The 25,221-nt window shown below is 34.9% G+C and overlaps 1 protein-coding gene across 2 annotated transcripts in view; it reads right to left on the reverse strand.

Annotated features, from left to right (window-relative positions):
* hdac4 (histone deacetylase 4) overlaps positions 1–25,221 on the reverse strand; it is a 431,285-nt gene that overhangs the window by 44,037 nt on the left and 362,027 nt on the right. For both annotated transcript variants that reach the window (XM_056465891.1, XM_056465892.1), the window contains 3 exons: positions 21,649–21,736; positions 19,049–19,168; positions 15,931–16,028 (listed from right to left, as the gene is read on the reverse strand). In XM_056465891.1, the coding sequence (XP_056321866.1) occupies positions 15,931–16,028; positions 19,049–19,168; positions 21,649–21,736 (306 nt within the window). The remainder of the gene's footprint in view (positions 1–15,930; positions 16,029–19,048; positions 19,169–21,648; positions 21,737–25,221) is intronic.

Consider the following 25,221-nt stretch of genomic DNA (forward strand, 5'->3'; position numbering starts at 1 on the left):
AATATTTGACTAGATATTTTTCAAGACACTTCTATACAGCTTAAAGTGACATTTAAAGGCTTAACTAGGTTAATTTGGTTAACTAGGCATGTTAGGGTAATTAGGCAAGTTATTGTATAACAATGTTTTGTTCTGTAGACAGTAAAAAAAATAGCTTAAAGGGGCTAATAATTTTGACCTTAAAATGGTTTTAAAAAAATTAAAAACTGATTTTATTCTAGCCAAAATAAAACAAACTGGACTTTCTCCAGAAGAACAAATATTATCAGACATACTGTGAAAATTTCCTTGCTCTGTTAAACATCATTTGGGAAATATTTAAAAAAGAAAAAAAAAAATTAAAGGGGGGCCTAAGAATAGATCCGCAACCCATTTATCAACAAATCAGGTGAATCCATGGCTGTGCAAGAAGATTAACTGCTGGTGATTGCAAATGATAGCGACCTTTTAGTGGCCGTTTGCATATTGCGTCTTTTCTAGAGTTCGCACAAGCTCATTATTTCCAATGCAAGTATGCAGCTTTAATGCGCACTCGAGTCACGTGACAAGAACTGACTGATCAGCTTCATACTTTGTATGAAATATACACATTTTGGTTGACTAATTATCTCAGACAAACACAGAACACCCAAACACTGCAGTACTTTGTAATTTTCTTCATGAATAAAACTTGTTTCAGAGTTGCAGACATGTTTTGTCAGCTTGTCATCCTCTGAGAAAACAGTTGCAACCTACGAACCATCCCTCAACCCCCACCGGTCTACTGTAAAATTGTCAAGCCTTGACCGGTCCACAGTGATAAAAAGGTTAGGGACCACAGTTAACTATGGTACAAAAACATGGTAATAAACACAGTATTTTTTCTGTTATTTTACAGACTTTACCCTCTATATATTATTTCTTAGACAATATATATTGTTTCAATCTACAAAAAATATCAACAAAAGTATTACATTTTCAACATCAAAACTCAACAGAGCAGAGATCAAGGTCCCATAATGCAATTCATAACTGTGAATAAACTGAAAGAAACCCGACATACAGAACCTGCTAATAACCAAATACTTTTTTACAGTGCAGATCTAAAAATGTCATTACATTTCCATAATTTAACAATGAGCGCAGCAAGCCTGTTTAAAAAAACAGCGAGTGCATTCCTTCATGTATGCTCTGCGGCTCCTCTCATCAGCCATGAGCTCAGTCCGCTGGGAAATGTTCACGGCCTCACACGCTGCACCTGAACACAGTATCACATTCCCTGAACTCACACAGATCTTCCGTCTGACAGTCCCATCAATAAATGACAACACGCAGAGAGCATCTTAGCAGACTGCGGTTTGGACTCTACATTCACTAATGACACGCACTGAAAAAAAAGGCAATATCTGGATTCTCTCACTCTCGCTGCTGTTTCAATTCAAGGGTGAAATATGAGGACTATCGCGCTAACATAGGTTTATAGACATTTGCAAGCAGATATGACATGTTATTCAAAACAGACGTGACTTTTTTCTCTCTACAAATTTGAGATCATCAGGGTTGGCTGTTAATCAGGGCGACTTGGACGATTAGCAAAAAATGTTCCAAATTTCGAAGCCCACCAACCTTGTTAGAGTAAAACAAACCAGTTCTGTTTTCATTGCATTAGTGAATTAAAGGTGCAGTATGTCAGTCTGACACCCAGTGGTTGAAATAAGTATTGCACACCTGGTTCAAAACACACACAAGCACAGGTAGCCAGATTGACGACACCTACAGTGATGAAATGTTCTAGATAAAAGCAACAGCATGTGATTAATATGGGTTTCCATTTTAAAAGGAGCCATTTTACATGACTATTATTACCATACTACTGAAAGCAGCAGCAGATTTACCTCAGATGTTGAAAAAAATAAAATAAACCATTTGATCTGTGACTAAGTGCAAGCAAACACATATCAGTGATTGAGCATGTACATTTAATAATGTTCAAGAGGTTTAATATGTATTAATTAGATTATAAACCGCACCTTTTTGCTGGACTGCAGTGCAGTACTGTTATTCTGTGCTTCTGAATGGCTGTATTTAAATTTCTGTTGTGTTTCATTTGGTGCAAATAGCCAAATTGCTTATCACTGCAAATCTCGCCACTTAGTGTGTTGTTAGGACACGCGGTTACAACTTAACCTGCTGTTTATGTATATAATATTTATATTATTTGCTAATTAATAACAACCACATGTGGAACTCTGAATCTGCGTCTCATTTCAGAGTCTACTGCTGTCCACCGGAGGTCAAATTTGAGTCTCGGATGCATGCTTTCAGAGCCTTTCTGACTAAATGAATTAAATATGCGTTATTTAAATGACCAAAATAAAGACAGTGCACATTTTCAAAGCAGAATACCTGACTTCAGCATTGTTTTTCAGATTAACAAGAATGTTCACTTGGTTTGCATGTTTCTTAAATATCTGCAAACCTATTATGGTTTTTTCATGCTTTAGGAGAGTCAAAAACAATTGCATACAATACCTTTAAGTAAATGTTGCGTGAGAGAGGTTTATTTTCAGCAAATTTGACTCAATTTAATCAACTCTATTGTGTAAAGATCAATTATTATTAGAGTAAAATTATTAGTCCTCCTGTTAAATCGTAATGCTGTTTAATGGAGAGAGATTTTCAACACATTTTTTAAACATAATAGTTTTAATAACTAATTTATTTAGTCTTTTCCATGATGACAGTACATATTATTTTAATAATTATTTTGCAAGATAGTATTCATCTTAAAGTGCTCATCATTTAGTGCTTATCTAGGCTACTTAGATTAACTAGGCAAGTTCATTTAATTAGTAAGTCACAGGACAACAGTGGCTGTAGCCAATGAAAAAAGTCTTAAAAGGGATAATATTACTGACCTTTAAATAGTTTTTAGAAATGCGAAAACTGCTTTATTCCAGCCAAACTAAAAGAATTAAGATGTTCTCCAGAAGAAACAAATATTATAGGAAATGCTTTGAAAATTTCCTTGCTCTGTTAATATATATATATATATATATATATATATATATATATATATATATATTACAAATTTCAAAACTGTATATACATTTGTTCATCCTCATATAAATCTGTCTAAGACGACACTATATTGGAGGCTGCATCTAATTATATTAGCCAAAAAAAGAAAAAAGAATTTTATTCATTCATTTTCCTTCAGCTTAGTCTCTAATTTATCAGAGGTCGCCACAGCGGAATGAAACACCAACTATTCCAGCATATGTTTTATGCAACAGATTCCAACTGTGACCCAATACCAACACCGATACACTCTTGCATTCTCTCACACGCACGCACACACACACTGTACACAGCCAATTTAGTTCATCCAATTCACCTATAGCACATGTCTTTGGACTGTGGAGGAAACCCACACCAACACAGGGAGAACATAACTCTACACAGAAATGGCAACTGGCCCAACCAGGACTCGAACCAGTGACCTTTTTCTTGCTGTGAGGCAACAGTGCAAACCACTGAGCCACCATACGATTACGATTCACGAATACGATTTTTAATCACAGCTATTTAGTATTTTGTGATGGAACCAATATCCTTATATGAAGTCTTGTAATCCGTTCTTCAATGATTCTGTTCTGATATTGCCTAATAAGATTGTTTCACATGAACTAATGTTAGATTAAATGAAATTTGAGGGGGTGACATGAGAAGGTTTTTTTTCTTAAGGTTTTTTTTCTTCACCTCCGCCTTTAGTGAAGTTTTTTTTCTCTCTCCGCTGTCGCCACTGGCTTGCATGGTTCGGGATCTGTAGAGCTGCGCATCGTTGGATTTGCTCTTCAGTATTTGGACTCTCAGTAGTGAATATTAAACCACACTGAACTGAGCTAAACTGAACTGAACTTGAACACTACAAACTGAACTACACTGTTCCTATTTACTGTTACCTTTTATGTGAAGCTGCTTTGACACAATCTACATTGTATAAGCGCAATACAAATAAAGGTGAATTGAATTGAATTGAACATATGGATCACATTTTTAAATAAAACAGTAGCATAATTAAATGGCATATTTAATTATCACAGGGGTGTCCAAACTCTGTCCTGGAGGGCCAGTGCCCTGCTTAGTTTAGCTCCAACTTCCTTCAACACACCCCCCTGGAAATTTCCAATATATCTGCTTGATTAGCTAGTTCAGGTGTGCATAATTGGGGTTGGAACTAAAATATGCAGGACACCGACTCTACAGGACCGATTTTGGACACCCCTGAAATATCATATATTGTGATGTATGGACAATTAAATAAACCAATATTCTGTGAATTTGCTTAAGAGCAATCAAGATTAACTCAAGAAATGAACGGCTATTGATGAATGACGGAAGATAGAAATATGACACAAACAGACAAAAGCCACAGCGATAAACAGAGACATGAAAGAAATGACAGCAGAAATGAAGAATGGAGCAAAAGCAAATGAAAGAACAAACAAGCAAAAGGAGGAGACCCATAAACAAAGTTCAATTTACATGTTCTCCACAAAGGTTTGCACTTTGTCAAACTGTTTCCAAACAGTCAAAGCAAGTGTAAAACAGCCCTTGAGTCTCAGCAAGAGGAGGCTGCAGAGCGTGAGAAGGTCTTCCTCCTGTTGGGGTTGCTGGGAAAGACAGTGGAGCTTGGCATGAGAGCACAGGATCTACAAGGATCTACAATGCCACAAACGCATGCTTACTTCGTCTCACACACAAACACTCCCATTTTCTTCCTCTCATGGCATGAAGACAAACCCCAACCACCACTTCTCCACACCAGTAGTTCTCTACCAGTAGACCGGGACAAAGAACTTAAGATGTACAAAGTCATTCCACTCATATTTACATATAAATGGGAGAAAGAGCAATTCACAATATACCTTCTAAACAAAGGAAACCAATCGACAAATCTCAATGTACTAGAAGCTCCAGTTGCCATTGACAGATTCAGCCTAGTTTTTAAGGCTATTTGAGCACATTTCTTTGTTGATTTTGAAAAATGTAGCAGTTTCTGAGATTGTCAAGCAGCTACAACTTAATTACGGATGACTGAAATTTGCAACATGGATAAAGGTTCTTTATTAGAATTATTGGTTCCACAAAGCACCTTTAACATCCATGGAAACTAGTGGTATAAGGTTCAAACGAACTGCTCCAGGATTGCTACATTCACACCTGCCCAAACAAACTGCACTAAGAGGGAAAACGAACTCTAGTGCGATTAAACTGAACTACAGAAGACAGGTGTGAAAACACATTAGGAAATCAATAAATCAATACTTCTGTTTTGCTAATTAAAAACCCCCATAAAAAAGCAGCTATGTCACAAAAAACATTACATCAGTAAGGCTTTGAATATCATGTTGGACAGTGTGGAACCTTAGAGTCAAAAAAGTGCATCCTCTTCATCTGAAACTTCTTCCAAGGAAACTTTCTGTCATGTTTGCCATGCTACCCAAAAAAGCAGATCCGCAGATGAGGAAGACTCATCCATGACGTGAAAGATGAGGCAAGGATTTATGACTGGTAATTAGTATTAGCCTGTGCAAATTTCCTTGCAATGGACTGAGACAAATTACATGGACTGGAACCACGAGGCTCTCGAAAACCGATCCCACCTCACGGGTCCACCAAATCCCAGAGCTGGAACATGCCAAGAGCGGTTTGGAGCAGAAGGATCACGCACTTGTAAAACCAACAAAAAAAAAAAAGAAAAGAAAGCAGCAAGTCAAGGGTTAACACTAGTCATGGCTATCCATCAGTCTCAAAGGCTTTTCCAATCGCTCCCCCGTCCAACGAGAGAGAGAGAGAGAGTAAAAAAAAGCGAGAATGCAAAGAGTAAAGGCGGCGGGGAGGGGGGCACTTCAAAGCCTTGTCATCTGGCATTGCAAAGAGCTGGTTTGAATTAACTTCAATTCTCCTTTCTGTTTCCAAGTTCATGGTGAGAGTGCCTGGGCTTCTGGGTTTCATTAGAGCCAATTTTCTTATCTTTTTTCTCCCTCCTTTCTTCATCCTAGGGTTGATCCCCAGCAAATGCAACGTGGCACTGGCTGGGTCTAAATAAGAAGGTGCTGCCCGTAAGGCATGCATTGTCTCGAGAGGCTTTCAAAACATTGCTGAGGAGGAAACACGGTGAGCAGAGGGAGAGATGGTGAGAGAAAGAAAGAAAGAAAGAAAGAAAGAGGGAGAGAGAGAGAGAGAGAGAGAGAGAGAGAGAGAGAGAGAGAGAGAGAGAGGAGAAAAAAAGACAAGGGTGAACAAGAAAGAGGCATGCATGAAAAAGGGAAAGTGATAAATAAAAGACGGGTGAAAACAAAACGCAGAGAGAAAAAGTAGGAACAAACAAAAGTTAGACAAGACATTCATTCATTTTCCTTAGGCTTTAGTCCCTTATTTATCAAGCGTCACCACAGCGGAATGAACCACCAACTATTCAGGTATATGTTTTATGCAGCGGATGCCCTTACAGCCATAACCCAGTACTGAGAAACCCCCACACACCCATACTTTCGCATTGAATAAGACATACACATATACTACAACAGCCAACTTAGCTCATCCAATGCACCCATGCACCCGCATATCTTTGGACTGTGGGGGAAACCGGAGCACCTGGAGTAAACCCATGCCAACTCAGGGAGAACATGCAAACTCCACACAGAAATGACAACGGGTCCAGTCGGGACTCGAACCAGCTATCTTCTTGCTATGTAGTGACAGTTCTAACCACTGAGCCACCGTGCTGCCTTAGACAAAACAAAAAAAGACTGAGAAAATACATGAACAGCGAAACAAAAGGGATCACAGAAACAAAGTATCATGCAATGAAAGCAATAAAGAAAATCAAAAGAAAAATACCAAGGGAACAAAGAAAAATAAGACTAAACAAAAGATAAAAAAGTAAAGAAAGAATAAACAATTAAAGGATAAAAGAAACAAGCACAAGAAAAAAAGACAGAATAAACAATTATAAATTAATAATAAACAACAGAAATAATTAAAAATTGCCAAAGAAACAAACAAAATAACAAACACCAAACAAACAAAAAAGGTGCAAAAAGGCAAAAAAAAGAATAAACAAACAAACAAACAAACAAGAGAGAGAGAGAGAGAGAGAGAGAGAGAGAGAGAGATCTCAGGAACAAACAAAAAACAATAAAAAACAAAAACAAGTGAAAAAAAAAAAAAAACAAACATACCAAACAACATAAAAAACTTACACAATCCATTTTCTTTTCCACTTAGTCCCTTTATTAATCTGGGGTCGCCACAGCGGACTGAACCACCAACTTATCCAGCACATTTTTACGCAGTGGATGCCCTTCCAGCTGCAACCCATCTCTGGGAAACATCCACACACACTCATTCACTACGGACAATTTAGCCTTCCCAATTCACCTGTACCACTAACCAAAACAATAAAAAATAACAATAATGGAAAGAAAAGAATATTTAATTAGAAAAAAGAAAAAAAAGACAATAAACTGTTGAAAATAAAGAATAAACTATCAACAGTAAAATAGTAAGAATTAAAAATTTCCAAAGAAACAATAAAAAAAGAAACACCAAACAAACAAAACAGGTGCAAAAAGGCAAACAAACAAACAAACAAAGACAGATGTCACTGGAACAAAGAAAAACACAATAAAAATAATAAATAAATAGAATGACCAAAACAAAAGACAATAACAAAATGAAAAAACAAACAAAAAACAAAGATATCAACCAACATAAAAAACGAACAAAAACAAAAATGAACAAAAGATATAAAGACAACATAAAAACTAAAAAATAATAAAGACAAACAAAACTAATTAGAAATAACAGACAACTAAACACAGGAAAGTACAGGTGAACAAAAATAAATATAATTCTTAATTGTTTGCATTACGAAAAAGGAAAAGAAACAAAACAGAAAAAGTTACAGAAATGACAGAGAATAGAAAGCAACAAGAAAAAATTACAAGAAAAAAAAGAGAGGCGCATCTCCTCACTGCTGAAGATCATGGCTGGACACAGAACTGCTGCAATCACTGCTGTTACATGAACACTTACATGCAGCTTTCTTTGACTCTGAATAAATCATGTGCAGACTTGCATGTAATTTGACTAAAATAATAGCATAGGTACCCCTGTAACTCAAACAGTACAGCATTACCCATAAACTACAAGAATAATCTTGTGAAGGAGGCTAAACGCTGATGATTTGGTCTTGCATTTTATATATTTATATTTATATAGTTATATTATATATATATATATATATATATACACAGTCCAAGTCAGAATTATTACCCCCATCCCCCCCCCCCCCCCCCCCCTTGATTTTTTTTTCTTTTTTAAATATTTTTAGAAATATATCATCATTAAAATATTGATGTTTACCAGAGCAAGGAACTTTTCACAGTATGTCTGATACTGTATGTATGTCTCATTTGTTTTATTTCAGTTAGAATAAAAGCAGTTTTCAACTTTTTAAAAACCATTTTAAGGTCAAAATTATTAGCCCCTTTAAGCTATATTTTTTTTCGATAGTCTACAGAACAAACCATCATTGTACAATAACCTGCCTAATTACCCTAACCTGCCTAGTTAACCTAATTAACCTAGTTAAGCCTTTAAATGTCACTTTAAGCTGCATTTCACTTAATATTTCACATAATATTTACATTAAAAATGTCAGAGTAATTTTCCAAAATTTATATAGTTTAAGCAGTCATAAAAAAAACTTTAATAAAATGTGTTAAATTAAAACCAATAATGATCAAACGCGGTTTCTTAAATTAATCAAATGTGCATTATTTGTCATTGTTATTGTTCAAGATTTACATGTAAGATTTTAAATTAAGGATTTCCATTTATTTATTCTGTTTTTTGACAGCAGCATATTACAATTGTTGAAGTAACACCATACATTTTTTTTTCCAAATTTAATTCAAGCACTTTCAAGGACAAATGATTGTTTTTAAGTACTTTCCAGGCCTTGATATTCAACTTTCCAGAAGCGTGGGATATTGCACTGATTAACACACAATTACATGATACTCCAAGGTATAAGCAGAAGAAATAAGCACAAATGTCAGAGCATATCCAAACATCCCAAGAGCCCCATAATAACCTCAGACCCAGAGGGTTAAGCTCCATTCACGCTATGAGCAACACACAGCGACAAAGTGACCGTTCATTTCAATGGAGAGTACTTCAGGCTATGCAAGCGACAGATATGGGCGTGTCTAACGTTGCAACAAAGCTGAGAACCCTTCAACTTTATGCAAATGAAGAGCAACTTGTGTGAACTTGTTTGTTTTTGATAATCTGCTGTTTTACTCTATAAGACTCCATATAAAAGCCATAAACTCTTTTTGCACAGGCCTATCTAAAGGGTTAATGGTGCCAACTGATAATCAACAGCAAAAAAATACAAATCTGACCTCTTCCCAACAGGGAAGAATGCGTGATTATTTGGTGTCACTGCTCTGCAATCAAACAATGTGGTTATAATGGAAGTCAATGGGGCAAAAACAGCCCCAAACATAACGAAAGGGTAGTCAATCTGAAAAACACACAAGAATTTAGCATTTTATGTATGGACTCCATCTACATTTAGTGTTTTACTTTCACAATGTTTATATTCAGCGCTCAAGGAAACTCAATCGCTGTTAGTGAACATCATTATAAACATTACCTAAGCCAGTGTTTCCCAACCCTGTTCCTGAAGGCACACCAACAGTACACATTTTCAAGCTTTCCCTAATCCAACACACCTGAATCAACTCACCAGAACATTAAAAGAGACTCCAAAACCTGAAGTGAATGGGTGAGATAAAGGAGACATCCAAAATATGTTCTGTTGGTGTGCCTCCAGGAACAGGGTTGGGAAATACTGACCTAAGCAACCTCAAGGTGGGAACGCCCATTAACAACTTTTAGGCAGTTACAAAGTCGGTGCTAGTGTGAATGAGGCTTTATAAGTAATTGCGACAACACCATAACCCTAACCCAATATATTGCGCAGTGTCATCCTGCACAACAAACTCCAGAACCTTCCCAATTTTTCCAGCCCAATAGAGCATCTTCATCCAGATGCTGATGCAGAGCAGATATCTGAGGTCAGCCGCGCAGACAGGTCAGGCTCAGCTGGCATCACTTACACCCTGCGTGAGGAGAGGCTGAAGCGAATTTATCGAAGACGTGTTGGGGAAAGATTTACGAAAACAGACGGAGAGCAAGCCGATTGGGTCAAAGAGTAGGAGGTGGAGGGTTTGAGAAAAACAGGGATGAGCGAGGACTATCCTGTCTTATCATGGCCATATTTTAGCCATGTACCTGGCGAAGCAGCCTGAACGCGTTGGGCACGGAGGCCCATCTTCAAAGAGCATCTCGAATCGGGCTGTGAGGGAAGCGGTTATTAATAGCCTCAAACACCAATGCTAATGGAGCTCAGCTTTACTGGCTCGCCATCAAAGACTCCCATCAGCCCCTGCTACAGATAAAAGGGACAGTTCAATGGATGAGAAGCGCTTATACAAATTGTTACAAGACCCTGGTTCTGCCACCAATTCCCAAACACCAGTTCGTGGAAATCCCTGTGAAAACGTAGCTTTGCTTGGGGCTTTTCACACTGTTAGGCTGTCATATGGGTGTTAGTTAAAGATATAGTTCAATCAAAAATCTAAATTAACCCATTTTTACTCACACTCAATCGCTTTTGAAATATTTATGTGGTTTTTATTTCGGTTAAATACCAAAATAACATATTTTTTAGAATATGGTAACAATTTTAATTAATTTAAGGGAAAATATTTCTGAAAATAAGTTTTTTTAGTTACACAACAAATGACACAATGATAATAATCAATAATTAATACAAAACTAATGTTGAAATGTGTTAAATCTAATTCAAATGAAGATTTCCCAACAGGGAAAACCAACAACAAACAAGAATGCATGATTATTTGGTGTCACTGCTCTGCAATCAAAACATGCAGTTATAATGGAAGTCAATGGGGCAAAAACAGCCCCAAACATAACGAAAGGGTAGTCAATCTGAAAAATACACAAGAATTCAGCATTTTATGTATGGAATCCATCTATATTTAGTGTTTTACCTCTTCAATGTTTATTTTCAGCGTCCAAGGAGACTCATTTGCTGTTATTGAACATCATCATAAATGTTACCTAAGCAACCTCAAGGTGGGATGCCCATTATGGAAGACTTTAAATGGAAGTCAATGGCAATCGTTTTCCAGCATTCTTCAAAATATTAAAAAAGTGTCGGGTGAATAAATCGTTTTTTATTAGTGACTTTTCAGTTTAAATGTGTTGTATGTACATTTTGACTCTTTTAAAGCATAAAAATTTTATAACATGTTTGCAGATATTTAATAAACATGCTAGGTAACATACTTGAAGAAAAAGTTATGGTCAGTTATCTCCTTTGGAAGTGTTTGTTTCGTATCAGAATGTCTGTCTTTTGTCTTTGTTGTGTTTGTAACAGAAAATTTTTTTCAATAACACAAATGTATCGATAGTTATAAATAAAAATAAATAGCAATAATAAATAATACAAAAATGTGTCTTTGAAATGTATTAAATCTAATTGAAATGAAATGTCTTTATTATTGTCATTATGCTAAAAAGCAGGCAGAATACTTTAAAAAAGACAAAATTCCAATAATAAATAAAACTGCATTAATACCAAATTCAACTTTAAAATTGGTCAAATGTAATATTTTTAAAAAATATCATATGCCTTATTTGCTATAATAATTAGCTGTCGCAGCTTTAAAAAGTATGCACGATGACTATAAATACGTTTCAGGTAATAAATAAAAGCTCAGATAAAAAATATAGATGAAATGACAATAAATAAATATTAATAATTAGAATAAATTCAAATATGATCACCAATATTGTTTGGTTTCATATTTATGTAGAAGACCACTACAAATATGTCAGATTATTGATTTGCATTATTATGTAGGTATTTATTTATTTGAATTAATTTCACAGTTGATATTGTCTAATTGTAAATGTATACAATACTGTAAAGTTGATTTATTTAATTTTTGCTTTACTATATTTTATCTATTTCTGTTTTAATTTTATTTTAATTTAACGTGTTTGTTAATTTATTCGGCAGCAAAGGTCATTATGGGAAAAATTACAACCTTGATTGTACAAAATGTTTTGTTAAAGTTTAGGATAAAGAAATCACAAATAAATAAATAAATGAATAAGTTCTATTGATAAATGATAATAATATTAATTTGAAATATTTAACGCATAAAAAAAAAAATACGCAATTAACGCAGTTGCAGTTTTTTTATTTCCTGCTGTGGTCGACGTGTGTTTAACGTGCAAAGAAATATGGATAAGACCAAGGAAACGCTTTTAGAAGGAAAGTTTCAGTATAAAACAATTAATGTTGCATCACAAGGCTATCCTGCGTTTCCTCCTGAGTTTCAAGCAATTTCGGTTGTTTCATTTTTAATCTTTCGACTTTAACTGCAGTTCAGCAGTTCACTCTCATACAGCAACATATTGTTCATGCCCCGGCGAACGGAAATAAAAACCTCTGCATTTCGGGTGGTCCTTTAAGGCAATCAAAAATTGCCTTACAGGGTAGACTCTTAATCAGTATTATCTTAATCATAAAAGCGGAGTATTGGTGTCCATGTAAATGTACTGTAGTGAAAGTGCCAGATGATGTCGCAAGCTGTCAAAGACAGCCCATTTCTCTGTCTTTAAGTTGATTCCATGCGCTCTCAAATGTTTCATTAAGTTTGACGTGTTTCCCCCCCTACACGCAACCTTTCTAAAGCGTCTGCTTCACGTTGCTGTATCAGAATCCTTGCTTGTAAAATACAGCCAGACTTTAGAACGCTTAGTTTAAGCAAATTTGATGAAAGCGATTGTGCGTGTTAATGAATCTGAAGGGATCCCTCGCTCACTGGGCGCGCTGTACTGCGCGCATTGTCAGTGTGTGTGTGTGTGTGTGTGTATGTGTGCGTTTCCTACTCAAACGCCTGACATTGCTGACTGTCCAAAGCCTCTTTAAGGCATTCTATATGTATTCTATAGTCTTTGCGGTGTCCGTATCCCACAAAGCTGTTTAGAATTAAATGTTGAGAGATGGTGTGACCAAAGTCCCTGTAAGAAGTCTATAGTCTTTGGTATGTGCCTTTGATGGACCCCTTGGCCACACTGTCCCCCGATAATGTCAATAGACTGGACTGTCTTAGCAACTGGCTAAATGTTAAGGAGGACTTAGCAAAATTGTTTCTACTTTATAACTAATGTTCTCAACTTGCAATACAACTTTACAATGAGTACAATTGTTTGCATTCAATACTTTATTATTATAATTTTCCATTTTCCATATTTGCAATGCCTGTATTTGGATTTTTTTTAGTCCACTTAGAATCCAACATGGAAATCATTTTTGTTTGTTATTGGCATTGATTGTTTTGAAATTCAAATGGCACTTACATGCCTATGTTTTTATTTCTGTAGTAAATATGGCATTTCGTGTTTAATTTTAATTACAAAAAAATTATTACAAATTACAAAAAAGTTGGATTAATTAGTTAATTTTTTAAATCATTTGACAGCCCTAATATATATATATATATATATATATATATATATATATATATATATATATATATATATATATATATATATATATATATATATATCAAAAAAAGAGATAATTCAATATTTAAGTATTTTTAGTATTTATATTACTGCAATTGTGCAAAATTAAAATAATTGTGAATTTACCAGAGACAAAATGTGAACTGAATCAAGCTGCTTCCTGTCTAGACTGTTTCAAACTGCTCACTTATGAGGTTTCATCTAAGAAGACAACTGTAGGCAACAAAGGAATCGAAATGTGTTTTGAAACAGTGCCTTTGATTCTCTCTGAAATTGCTTTTTAAAAAGATAGTTCACCCCAAAACCAACATTTCCTCTTCATTTACTTGCAGTAAAGTTCTGAATTTTTATTTTTACACAAAACAAGATATTCTGAAGAATGTTAAAAAATAAACTAGTTTTAAATGTTCTGCTATGGATGTCAGTGGCTGTTTTTTTTTCAACATTCTTCAGAATATATTTTTCTGTTAGTTCCTCCAATCTTCACATCCTTTTTTTGAGTTACACGCTGTGGGCAAATTCAGACCTGCTGTTGGCTGTGAGGTCACCAGGGTTGCCCGTCCAATAAAAGGACATTACTCTGTGATAAATTCAGCCCAAAATTGGGCCTCAGTTTGTGGTACATGTGCCCACATAAAATCTCAGACTTTGCAGCTGCTGCTCATATAAATAGGTTGAGGGAGTAAATAACCATTTACTGAAAAGTCCATAATAAAAACAGTACAATAAATACTGCATATCTGTGCATTAGTTACAAGTGTCTACGGAGTCCTTCATCAGTCATTTCCCAAACTGAGATAAAAGAGTGTGTTTTCTACAGGTGGTTTGTCAAGCCCACTCACCTATGTAAGGCACACTCAAATGCACAATGTTTTTATAGATATATGGAGTGATTTTAAGAAAGTGTCTGGTGCAATTGTGCGAAAGAAGTCGGTCAAAGTGTCAGAGAGATAAAAGAGTGTGTCGTACATGTGGTTTGTCAAGCCCACTCACCTGTGTGAGGCACACTTAAAAAGTGTATATTATGCAGTGTAAATTATACAGTCATGTTATCCAAAATCCAAAGTTCATTCCGGATGATCATTTAAGATGCTAAGCTACATTGGCTGTTTCTCAATACCAAGTACGTAAAGTTCAGACTTGCGTCCTTGGAAGTTCAGACTTGCCAAGTTCACACTTGGAAGAACGAACTCCCAAGGACGCGAGGACACAAGTCGGGTACTTCTTCAAATGGAACGGCAGTGTACTTTATAACGTCACTTAACTCACCATGGATTCATCGGTTTCACAACATTAACAATAAAAATATTTAATTATATAAAGCACGGCCCTATAATTAATATTATATTGTTATGAATGAATATTTTTGATTTATGAGAATATAAAAGTAAATAAGTGAAATGGGTTATTATACACAGACCCGTGTCTTTTATTATCAGATTTAATAAACTACAATGGACATTATACAAGTATAAAGTACAAGACATGAATAATAGGAAATAAAGATAACGTTAGTCAATATGGTAAACAAAGACAAACAGCGAACAACACAGTAACATATTTAAAGACTGTTATAAAACATAACAAAATATCACTGCCAAAATAATATACCTGAGAACAAATAATATATTTGAAAGACCAAAAACTGTCCGTAGGATATGCACAAGACGATTAATATCCTGTTTTAACTACAATGGAGAGATGAGATCCAGCAGGACATCCGTGATGGACTGGCCGATGTAAAGCTGCTCTCGGCGGAGGAGGTGATGACTAAGCTACCGCTGACAGGCTGGGGGTCAGAGTCTGCTGAGGCACATCGCCAAAGATGCGCTATCTCTATAAATAAATTGCAGATTCGAGTTTAAAGTGACTGCATTCTTGCCTGAAAAACTCTTAAAACTTTATTTTGTGACACAACAGAGGAGTATTTTTAAAAGCGTGCAGGTTTTCTCCTCCTCCATTAGCTTTTACTGGTTATGCCGCAATGCATTCCAGGCTAGCTGTGCTTCAAAAGTTTGCACAAGTCATCTCTCGATGCATCCTTGGCAAAAGGGGCAGAACAAGTACACATCCGGGAATTTTATCTGTACTTGGCAAGATGTGAACTTTGAATTAGAACAGTACTTCGGTGATGGTTGTTGACGTTTCACGAGGACACAAGAACGCAAGTACAGACAACAATGCATATTGAGAAACAGCCATTGTTTTGGTTTAATGGGTACAAATGCGTAACATTATTACCTGAATGCTGCCAGATAATCTGCATCCCCCATTGGTGGCTCCAGACCTCCAGTAAAGGCCATGTTGACATTAAATCCCACGCCTGGACCGATGCCCACCTGTAGACAATCACAAATACAGTTCAAACCAAATCCGACATTCAACTGGAGCAGATGAGCAGCTTTAATGAATCGTGTTTCTACAGCGAGACCGCTAAATTAAAGCTGATGTCACAGAGGCAATAAAAAACAAATCCCAACAATTATGACCAGAGCGAAACTCTAATGAGGTTTCATTCCAAAGCCAAATGCACTCTGACTAATACTAGAATTTAGGGCTACTAGAGAGTCAATTAAATTTCAATCCCCTCATTAGTTCACAGGCAGGAGCTGATTTACAGGATTAAAGATAATCAGTGTTAATTATGACTAGAGATTAGAGAAACGGGAGGCAAATAAGGGGAAAACATGAGCAACTGTCAGGTTGATATGTGATATACTGAATATTCACAATATACAGCGAGGTTCAAGTGTCTGTCAATAAAATAGTTCCACAAAATGTTGTGAGAACATTTATTTTGCGTTAGCAATTAAACTAGCGGGGTGACACGGTTCTTAAAGGTGTTTTCTGTCACTGTTTGGTTAGCCTGCATTAGTGCATTCAGTGTAAGCTGCACGAATAATCATTAAAAGATCAGGATCTCGACAACCACACAACATAAATTATACAAGATGATGATTTACATATGTTTATCAATCCTAAGAGATTCAGTCTTATGTCTTTTGAGTTAGTTATGAAGTTACAACACAGTTAAATAACACAGAAGTACTGGAACAACAGTTTATAGTTTAGATAAAACCACTGATGTTTATGGTAAAGATTAAATCACCATCATATGCATTTAACTTAATGCTCAAAAATGAAAGTTGTAGGCAGCAATTACATTATTAAACCAATACGTGGTGACAACCAGCCATCAAAAATATGCATATAATTCTTCTGAATATATATATATATATATATATATATATATATATATATATATATATATATATATATATATATATATATATATATATATATATATATATATATTATTCTGAATAATTCTTCAAAAATGACACATCTACCTCAACAATTCCAGATTTAGACTAATCCAGTTTCAATTCTTACACCAGCTTTATTATACTCCATCCAGATTATACAAATTCAAAAACAGTATCTCTCCCCTCTGCTTCAGATGTGGTATAGAAGAAGGTACATTTTTGCATTCTACATGGCTGTGCCCTAAACTAAAAGTGTTGTGGGTACAAGTATGCAATATCTTATCACAGATTCATGAAATTGATTTTCCATTGGATTCAGAGATATGTTTATTGGGTAATTATATAAATTCTAACCTCCAGCATAATCATGCTAAACTTACTGAAATGTTGCTGACAATAGCTTAAAAATGCATTGCTTTAAAATGGAAAACAGACATTGATGCACCAATTGGACTGTGGATCTCAGAAGTTTGCAACTGTATACCACTGGAGAAGATCACATAATTTATGAGAGGAAAGGGTGAATTATTTTAAAAGATTTGGAACCCATTTTTGAATTATATTAAAACAGTACCACATGATTTGATTTGACAAAAAGTTTTTTCCACTGGTTTATATTGTTTTACTGCCCTTTTTATTTATTTATTTTTAGTTTTACTTAGGTAAAACATACACATACACACACATATCAAATACATTATACGTATCAAATACATTATACGTTTGTTTGCTGCTTAGTTTTTATGTTCTGTATTGTTAACTTTTGAAAAAGCAAAATCAAATATATAATCAAAAATGACCCTTTAACAATATACATGAAGTTTTATGATGAACAACTGAATCATTTATTGAAAATGAGACAAAGTAGATATGGGTTTTACAAATTATAATGTTAGATTTCTACTTTGAGCATTATCAGCAACTTAATTTTTCACAGTATTGAATATTTTACCATTTATTTTTTATTCAGATAATTATTTCTTCATTTTACTTGAATAAAATTACAGGTTCTAAGTTCTATTTGTTAAAACCAAAAGTGTCTTCCAGTGCTGTTTAGTATAAATTGAAAGCAAATTACATTTGTCTCCTCCTCTTCCTGGCGGATCCAAAAAATGGTCCGATCCGGGACAAAAAAACAATATCGTAATCCGAACCGAGATTTGTGATCCGTTACACCACTATTGAATATGTCCTAAAAATGCTCTACCTGTGGAACGGTGACATTTAAAAGACTAAAGCATTTTTCTTTTCATCAGAAATAATACAAAATCACCTGATAATAAGGCTGAGTGTAAAACATGCTACAAACAAACACACAAAAAGAGGTCGCACTAAGTACTTTCTTAGTCATTTAATTAATACATTTTACAATGTACTTATTGTTCAAAACAAATGTTTTTACATTGTACTTATGATTAATTAAATACCTGCATGTAGTCACATCTGTACTTAACTTCTGTAATTACATATATAATTGCATCGTTGAGCATCCCTTACATGTAAAAACCCCTTAAACCTATCCATACCACCAAACCTGTCCCTAACCTTACCCATCTCCCACCTCAAAAGCATCAGAAGTGTTCTGCAATACATTATGAATGCAGTAAGTACATTGTATTTACTTTCTGATGCAAGTACTTACTAGTTTAGGACACCTAATATAAGTGGGTAACACTTTATTTTGATGGTCCAGTTGAGTAATAGTAGACTGTCTGCTTAATCTGTTGATACTACTCCTTCAACAAACATTTATCTGACTAAAGGAAAGTTTGCAAGTGCATGTCAACTTACACTAACCTTAACCTAACAGTCTACTTATAATCTAATGAGAATAAGTTGGCATGTAGATGCAATGTAACCTAAATACAACAAACGGACCACCAAAATAAAGTGTGACCATTAAGTGGGACCCCCAAAAAATATTTCAAGTAGTTAATTTTGGTTTGTGGGTAATGATAAATAATTTTCAGCAATAGATTAAAGAAAAAACTCACCAAAAATACTGATATTTGTGTAGACTGAACCTGACATTACCAACCCTAAACTGTTGAATGCTACTGCATATTAAATAATGCAAAAAAACAAAAACACACCTCATCAGGAGCTCCGCTGCCAGGGAAGAAGTTTCCATCATCGTAGCGATGGAGAGACAGATACAGGACATTGGGGTCGCTGTAAAATGCCTGCTGCGTCCCATTCCCATGATGAACATCCTAGCACACAGTACACATAATTCAGATGCCATTCTTTTGTTTTACAAGAAATCTAAAAATTGGATGCAGTCAGGATCAAAATTCTTGTTTCGGTTTTATTTGTCATATTGGAGTCAAGGTTTTAACCTTAGGGAAACTCTTTTTACCATTCCATAATTCAGAAAAAATTGTCAATTATAATTATTTAAGTGATCACCTTCAGTAAAAAGCTTCAGAGTACATTATATATTAATATAACAGTGTGCTGTTAAATATGCACTAATTTGCATAAATATCTAGCACAGAAATCTATCAATTAGATGCAGTCTGATCAAAAATCTTGGTTCATTGTCATATTGGAGTCAAGGTTTTAACAGAGGATATTTAGGGAATCTCTTTTGATCATTTGATCAAACTGTCAATAACAAATTATGCATATAATCACCCTCTGTAAATTATTTTGAGAAAGTGGTCTTTAATAATATACACATATTAGAGTCAAGGTTTGAAAAATACTACTGTGTTTTTTGCTTTACATGTTTTCCAAAATGTTTTTTAATATGGCAATTACATATGCGCTAATTTGCATAAAGCTATCTACTGATAAAAAGCAAAAGAAGAAACACTTAAAAGTGTGTCATGGACATTTTCATTATATTTGACAGAAAAAAAAGAAAACACTTTATGAAAAGGCCAAAATCTAAAAACGGCGCTTTAAAAAAACTGTTTTTCCTCCAGTGCTTTACACAATGTGAAAATCAGATGCTGTGAAAGACGTGTCGTCACTCTGGTGTGTTCGCATTGAAATGAAAAGTGTGTAAACATCTATTCTGAGCCGTCTATGATGCAGGAGAGTCGCTTTTAAGATCGCTGTATTACTCTTTGTTCATTTCTTTTCATGTCACGCTCATCAGTTTGTCCGTATCCAGCAGGTCCGTCAGAAGAGCCATGTGACAGACAGGAGGAAATGAAAGGCATTTTAAGAGGCATCCAGAAACCCTAATGACCCCAGCAGAGGTCTGTCCCGACGCCACCCGGCTTCCTGTGCGTGTCGACCCATTTCAGGACACCGCTGGACACGGATGAGAAGAGACTGTCCCACATACCACAAACTACTTTATTGGTTTTATTTGACTGTTTTTATGCTGTTGTTGTTGTTTTTTTAAATATTAAAATGTGTTACATTATTTCATTTATAATATTAGTATATTATAAACACATTTAGGTTTATTTAAATAATACAAAAATAAATAATTATATATATTATATATATTGGCTGATGAGATATTAAAGTAATATCAGCACTCGTTCAGCCTCTTCATCCTTGTGTATTACTCTGCCCACATGAGTGGCAAGCAGAGGACACTCTACAGTTTGACAAATATTGCAGCTGATGGACAACATAATGTACTTTTGAGGCTTTTTTACTTGAGAGTGTAGTTGTTTAGATTGCATCTATGCAGTTTATTTATAATAGTGCCTATTTTAAATATTCATAATTTTAGAGATTCAGCTCATTGGTGGCCATCAGCCTGCCATACTGAGCAGAGCAAAGAAGGTTGACGTTCCGCCACAAGATGGCGACAGAGACCACATAATAAGTCCTTAGGGGAGAAACTTTCAGTTTCAAACTACAGTTGAACAAATCAATACAGATCAGGTAAGTGACATTCTAAGTCAATCTCTCTCTTTTCTATGTTGTTGTGCTGTATTTATACCATAGTAATCTGCTAGTGTTTGCTTTGGCTTGTTCAGGGTTAATCATTGTGATCTCTCGATTGCATTTCATGCCGTTCAGCCTTATAATCTTAAAATGTGAGCAAAATCACTTGTCATCACTTTAGACATTATGCTAGAGAATCATTCAAATACTAGCTATAAAGTGACGTTGGTGAATGAGCAACGGTTTCTGCTGTTCAGACCCTCAGCTACAGATGTGAATAAATGGCGGAAGAAAGTAGTTCCTCTTACGAAAAGGATTTTTAGACTGTACTTGTTTGATTTTCTTTTTTATGCACACAATTATGCCGTCAAACTGTTGTATAAACGCAATATCATAGTTGTTGCAGTGCAATATGGCTCTGTATTGTCACTGGTGGGACACTAAGTCACTTGGCCTGTATATTTATATACTGTATATTAAATAACATTACGTCTTTTTTAAAAACACAAAATATAAAAAAAATAACAAAAATATCAAAAAATTTTATATTTATGTATATTTACATAAAGAAACGACACAATATTAGAATTCACAATTAATATTACTTACATAAATAAATAAATAAATAAATAAATAAATAAATAAATAAATAAATAAATAAATTAATTAATTAATTTTTCCCCCAGCAAAAAGTTGGGACTTGTTTTTGAAAATGGTTATTATTTGTGCAATTTAAATCTTTGACGCTAGCAGCACAGTGAAAGGCACATTTATGAATATTACAAGATTACATGTAATCAAATAAAAAGACGTATAAAGCGCTTGAGTGTGAACTCACCCAGTCCACGATGAGAATCTTGCTGACGTTGAGTCTCTGCTGCAGGAGTTTGGCTGCGATGGCGACTGAGTTGAAATAGCAAAATCCCCTGTTGTGTCAAAAACAAAAGCAAAAAGCAGGAATATCAACCACACTGACGACACTCCTTAAACAGTTGTAATATACGTGGTTGATGAAGATTTACTACCTCCAATTGCATTACTTAATATATCCTTGACTATTTTTTGTGTTTGTTTGTTCTTTTTCTCTGTTAAATGAGAATTTATATGTATATGTTTTATAGTTGAAAAGCATAAAATCAGTGTGTTAGAGTCAGCGGATGCCAAAGTATTAATCACTATACAGAAACAGTAGTTCACTTAAAAATCAAACTCTGTCATAATTTACTCATCCTTTACTTCCTTTAAAACCTTTATGAGTTTCTGTCTTCTTTTTAACACAAAAGAAGGTACTTTTTTAATGTGAAGTAGTTGCTAAGTCACCAAAATTTAAGACATTTTAAGACCATTTATTATGACCAGGCCATTTATAGTATAAGACCAGGCTATTATGAATAAAAGTCTAGACCTTTATAGGGCACTTTTGTTTCTAAAGGCCAATGAAGAAGGTTTTTGCTTATTGAACTAAAAAAAAATTATATATATATATATATATATATATATATATATATATATATATATATATATATATATATATATATATATATATATATATATATATATGATTCTTAGTCACATATTTTAAGTAATGTGTAAAAAACACAATATAACAATAGTTTGTTCTGTAGACTATTGAAAAAAATACAGCTTAAATGGGCTAATATTTTTTACCTTAAAATGGTTTTAAAAATTTTTAAACAGTTTCATTCTAGCTAAAAATAAAACAAATCAGACTTTCTCCAGAAGAAAAAATGTTATCAGACATACTGTGAAAATTTCCTTGCTCTGTTTAGGAAATTATTTACATAAATTATTTACATAATTTAGGAAATATTTAAAAAAGAAAAAAGAATTCAAAGGGGGTTTAATAATTCTAACTTCAACTATACATATACGTTTCAGCATTTTTTTCTTTAAAAAATATATAAAAATTAAGAAGATTTAAAGACTATAATAGACAATTTATGCTGTCTAGATTGTTATTTTCACAAGGTCCATAAATACATGGAGAACATTTAAACAAATGTTATTGTAAGGAAGATAATTAAACCATATCAGTAAATAGTAATAAACATAGTTCATTAAAAGTTTTACTGAGATGAATTGTTGGTGATTAGATGGGTGAGTAAAAATTAAAACAATTAAAAAAAGAAAATTAAGACCTGTTTAAAATGATTTAAGACCTACCACACAATATTTCAGTCAATTTAAGACTTTTATAATATTTTGTTTTTGAAATTTAGGACATTTAAAGACATTTCAAGACCCCGCAGACACCCTTAACTAAGATAGACTAACATATTTGAAATTCTTTCTTCTGCTGAACACAAACCAAGATATTCTGAAGAATGTTGGAAACCACCAGCAATCGGATTCCATAGTAAAACAACAACAACAAAATGCAATGGAAGTCAAGGGCTGCTGCTTTCCAACATTCTCCAGTATATCTTCCATTGTGGCAACATGGTGGCTCAGGGGTTATCACTGTCAAGCAAGAAGGTCGCTGGTTTGAGTCCTGGCTGTGCCAGTTAGCCATTTCTGTGTGGAGTTTGCATGTTCTTCCCATGTTGGCGTAGGTTTCCTCTGGGTGCTTCGGTTTCCCGAACAGTCCAAAAGCATGCGCTATAGGTCAATTGAATAAACTAACTTGGCTGTGGTGTATGAGTGTGTATGGATGTTTCCCATAATTGGGTTACAACTGAAAGGGCATCCGCTGTGTAAAAAAATATGCTGGATAAGTTGGTGGTTCATTCCGCTGTGGCGACCCCTGATGAATAAAGGGACTAAGCGGAAGGAAAATTAATGAATAAATTAATGACTCTTCCTTTGTGTTCAACAGAAAGACACTCAAGCAAGTTTGGAGATTGAGCAAACAATGACAGAATTTTAATTTCCCAGTGAACTGTCTCTTTAATGTACAGTTTTGCATCTTGTTCTCTCTGTTGCATGGAAATGTATACGTGTGCATAGTTAAAAAGCAATAGAAGGATTCTAAAGTAAGCAGTGTGTGAGAGTCGGCTGGTGTGTGATCTTTCGTGGAGGGCCTTTTGTGAATTGGACCTCCTGGCCTGATGGATGTTCTCATTTGGCTAATGACACAATTCACCCACTGCGTCCTGGCTTGACATCAGAGCGCATGAGCCAAAGCTCAGCATTGATGGAACAATCCTTTTATTTAACCTTTCAGCATGGAGACTTGAGGAGCAGTCGTTTACTTTAACCTTTCCGTAATGAGGAATATGGATGGGAGGAGACTCTGAGAGCAGCACAACGCAGCAATTACAGGGAATTTAGTCCCCCGTTAACCATACCTGACATTCATTTGGATAAACCATCAAGCTTTAAGATAAATAATGCATCCAAGTAGCCAGAATGCTGAGAACGTTGTGTACAGTCGGAAACATGCAAGAAAACGCTTCCAGATTAGGGATACAGGATAAAGTAGAGCATTGAAATCTTATAAAATTAATGACAAAAGCTTTTTCTTCTAGAGCTTTAGCGTTTGATCAGGAAAAAGGCTGGCAGAGTTGATGTTGAATTAACAGTCTTTTTTTATTCAAACTTGTTACCATGGTTTAGAGCAAGTCTTAATAGAGTTTAAAGCCTTGACATTTTAATATAATTTTTAAATATATGGGATATAAGGAAGGATGGATGAAATAACATAATATATGAATGGATGGATGGAGGGACTGACGAATGGATGGACAGATGATTTAACAATAATATATGGATTGATGGATGGACAGACAGAATAATATATGGATATATGGATGGATGGACAGAATAACAGAAGAATAGATGGACGGACGGATGGATGGAATAACAGAACAATATATGGATGCATGGATGGATGGAATAACATAAGGATGGATGGATGGATTTATGGATGGATGGATGGATGGAATAACAGATGGATGGATAGATGGATGGATGGATGGATGGATGGATGGATAGATTACAAGAACAATATATGGATGGATGGATTGATGGACAGACAGAATAACAGAACAATGTGGATTAATAGATGGATGGATAGAAAAACAGACGAACAGAGGAATAGACAGAATAACAGAACAGTACATGGATGGATGGATGGATGGATGGATGGATGGATGGATGGATGGACAGACATCATACCAGAAGGATGGATGGATGGGCAGATGGATGGAATACCAGAATAATATATGGATGGATGGATGGATTGATGGATGTACGGCTGGATGAACAGAATAACAGAACAATATATAGATGGATGGATGAATGGACAGAATAACAACAATATGTGGATGGATGGATGGATGGATGGATGCATGGACAAAATAACAGAACAATATATGATGGATGGATGCTGGAACAGAATAACCGAACAATATGTGGATGGATGGATGGATGGATGAATGGATGCACGGGC

This window comes from Danio aesculapii, chromosome 9, assembly GCF_903798145.1.
Source record: "Danio aesculapii chromosome 9, fDanAes4.1, whole genome shotgun sequence".
Lineage (NCBI taxonomy): Eukaryota > Metazoa > Chordata > Actinopteri > Cypriniformes > Danionidae > Danio > Danio aesculapii.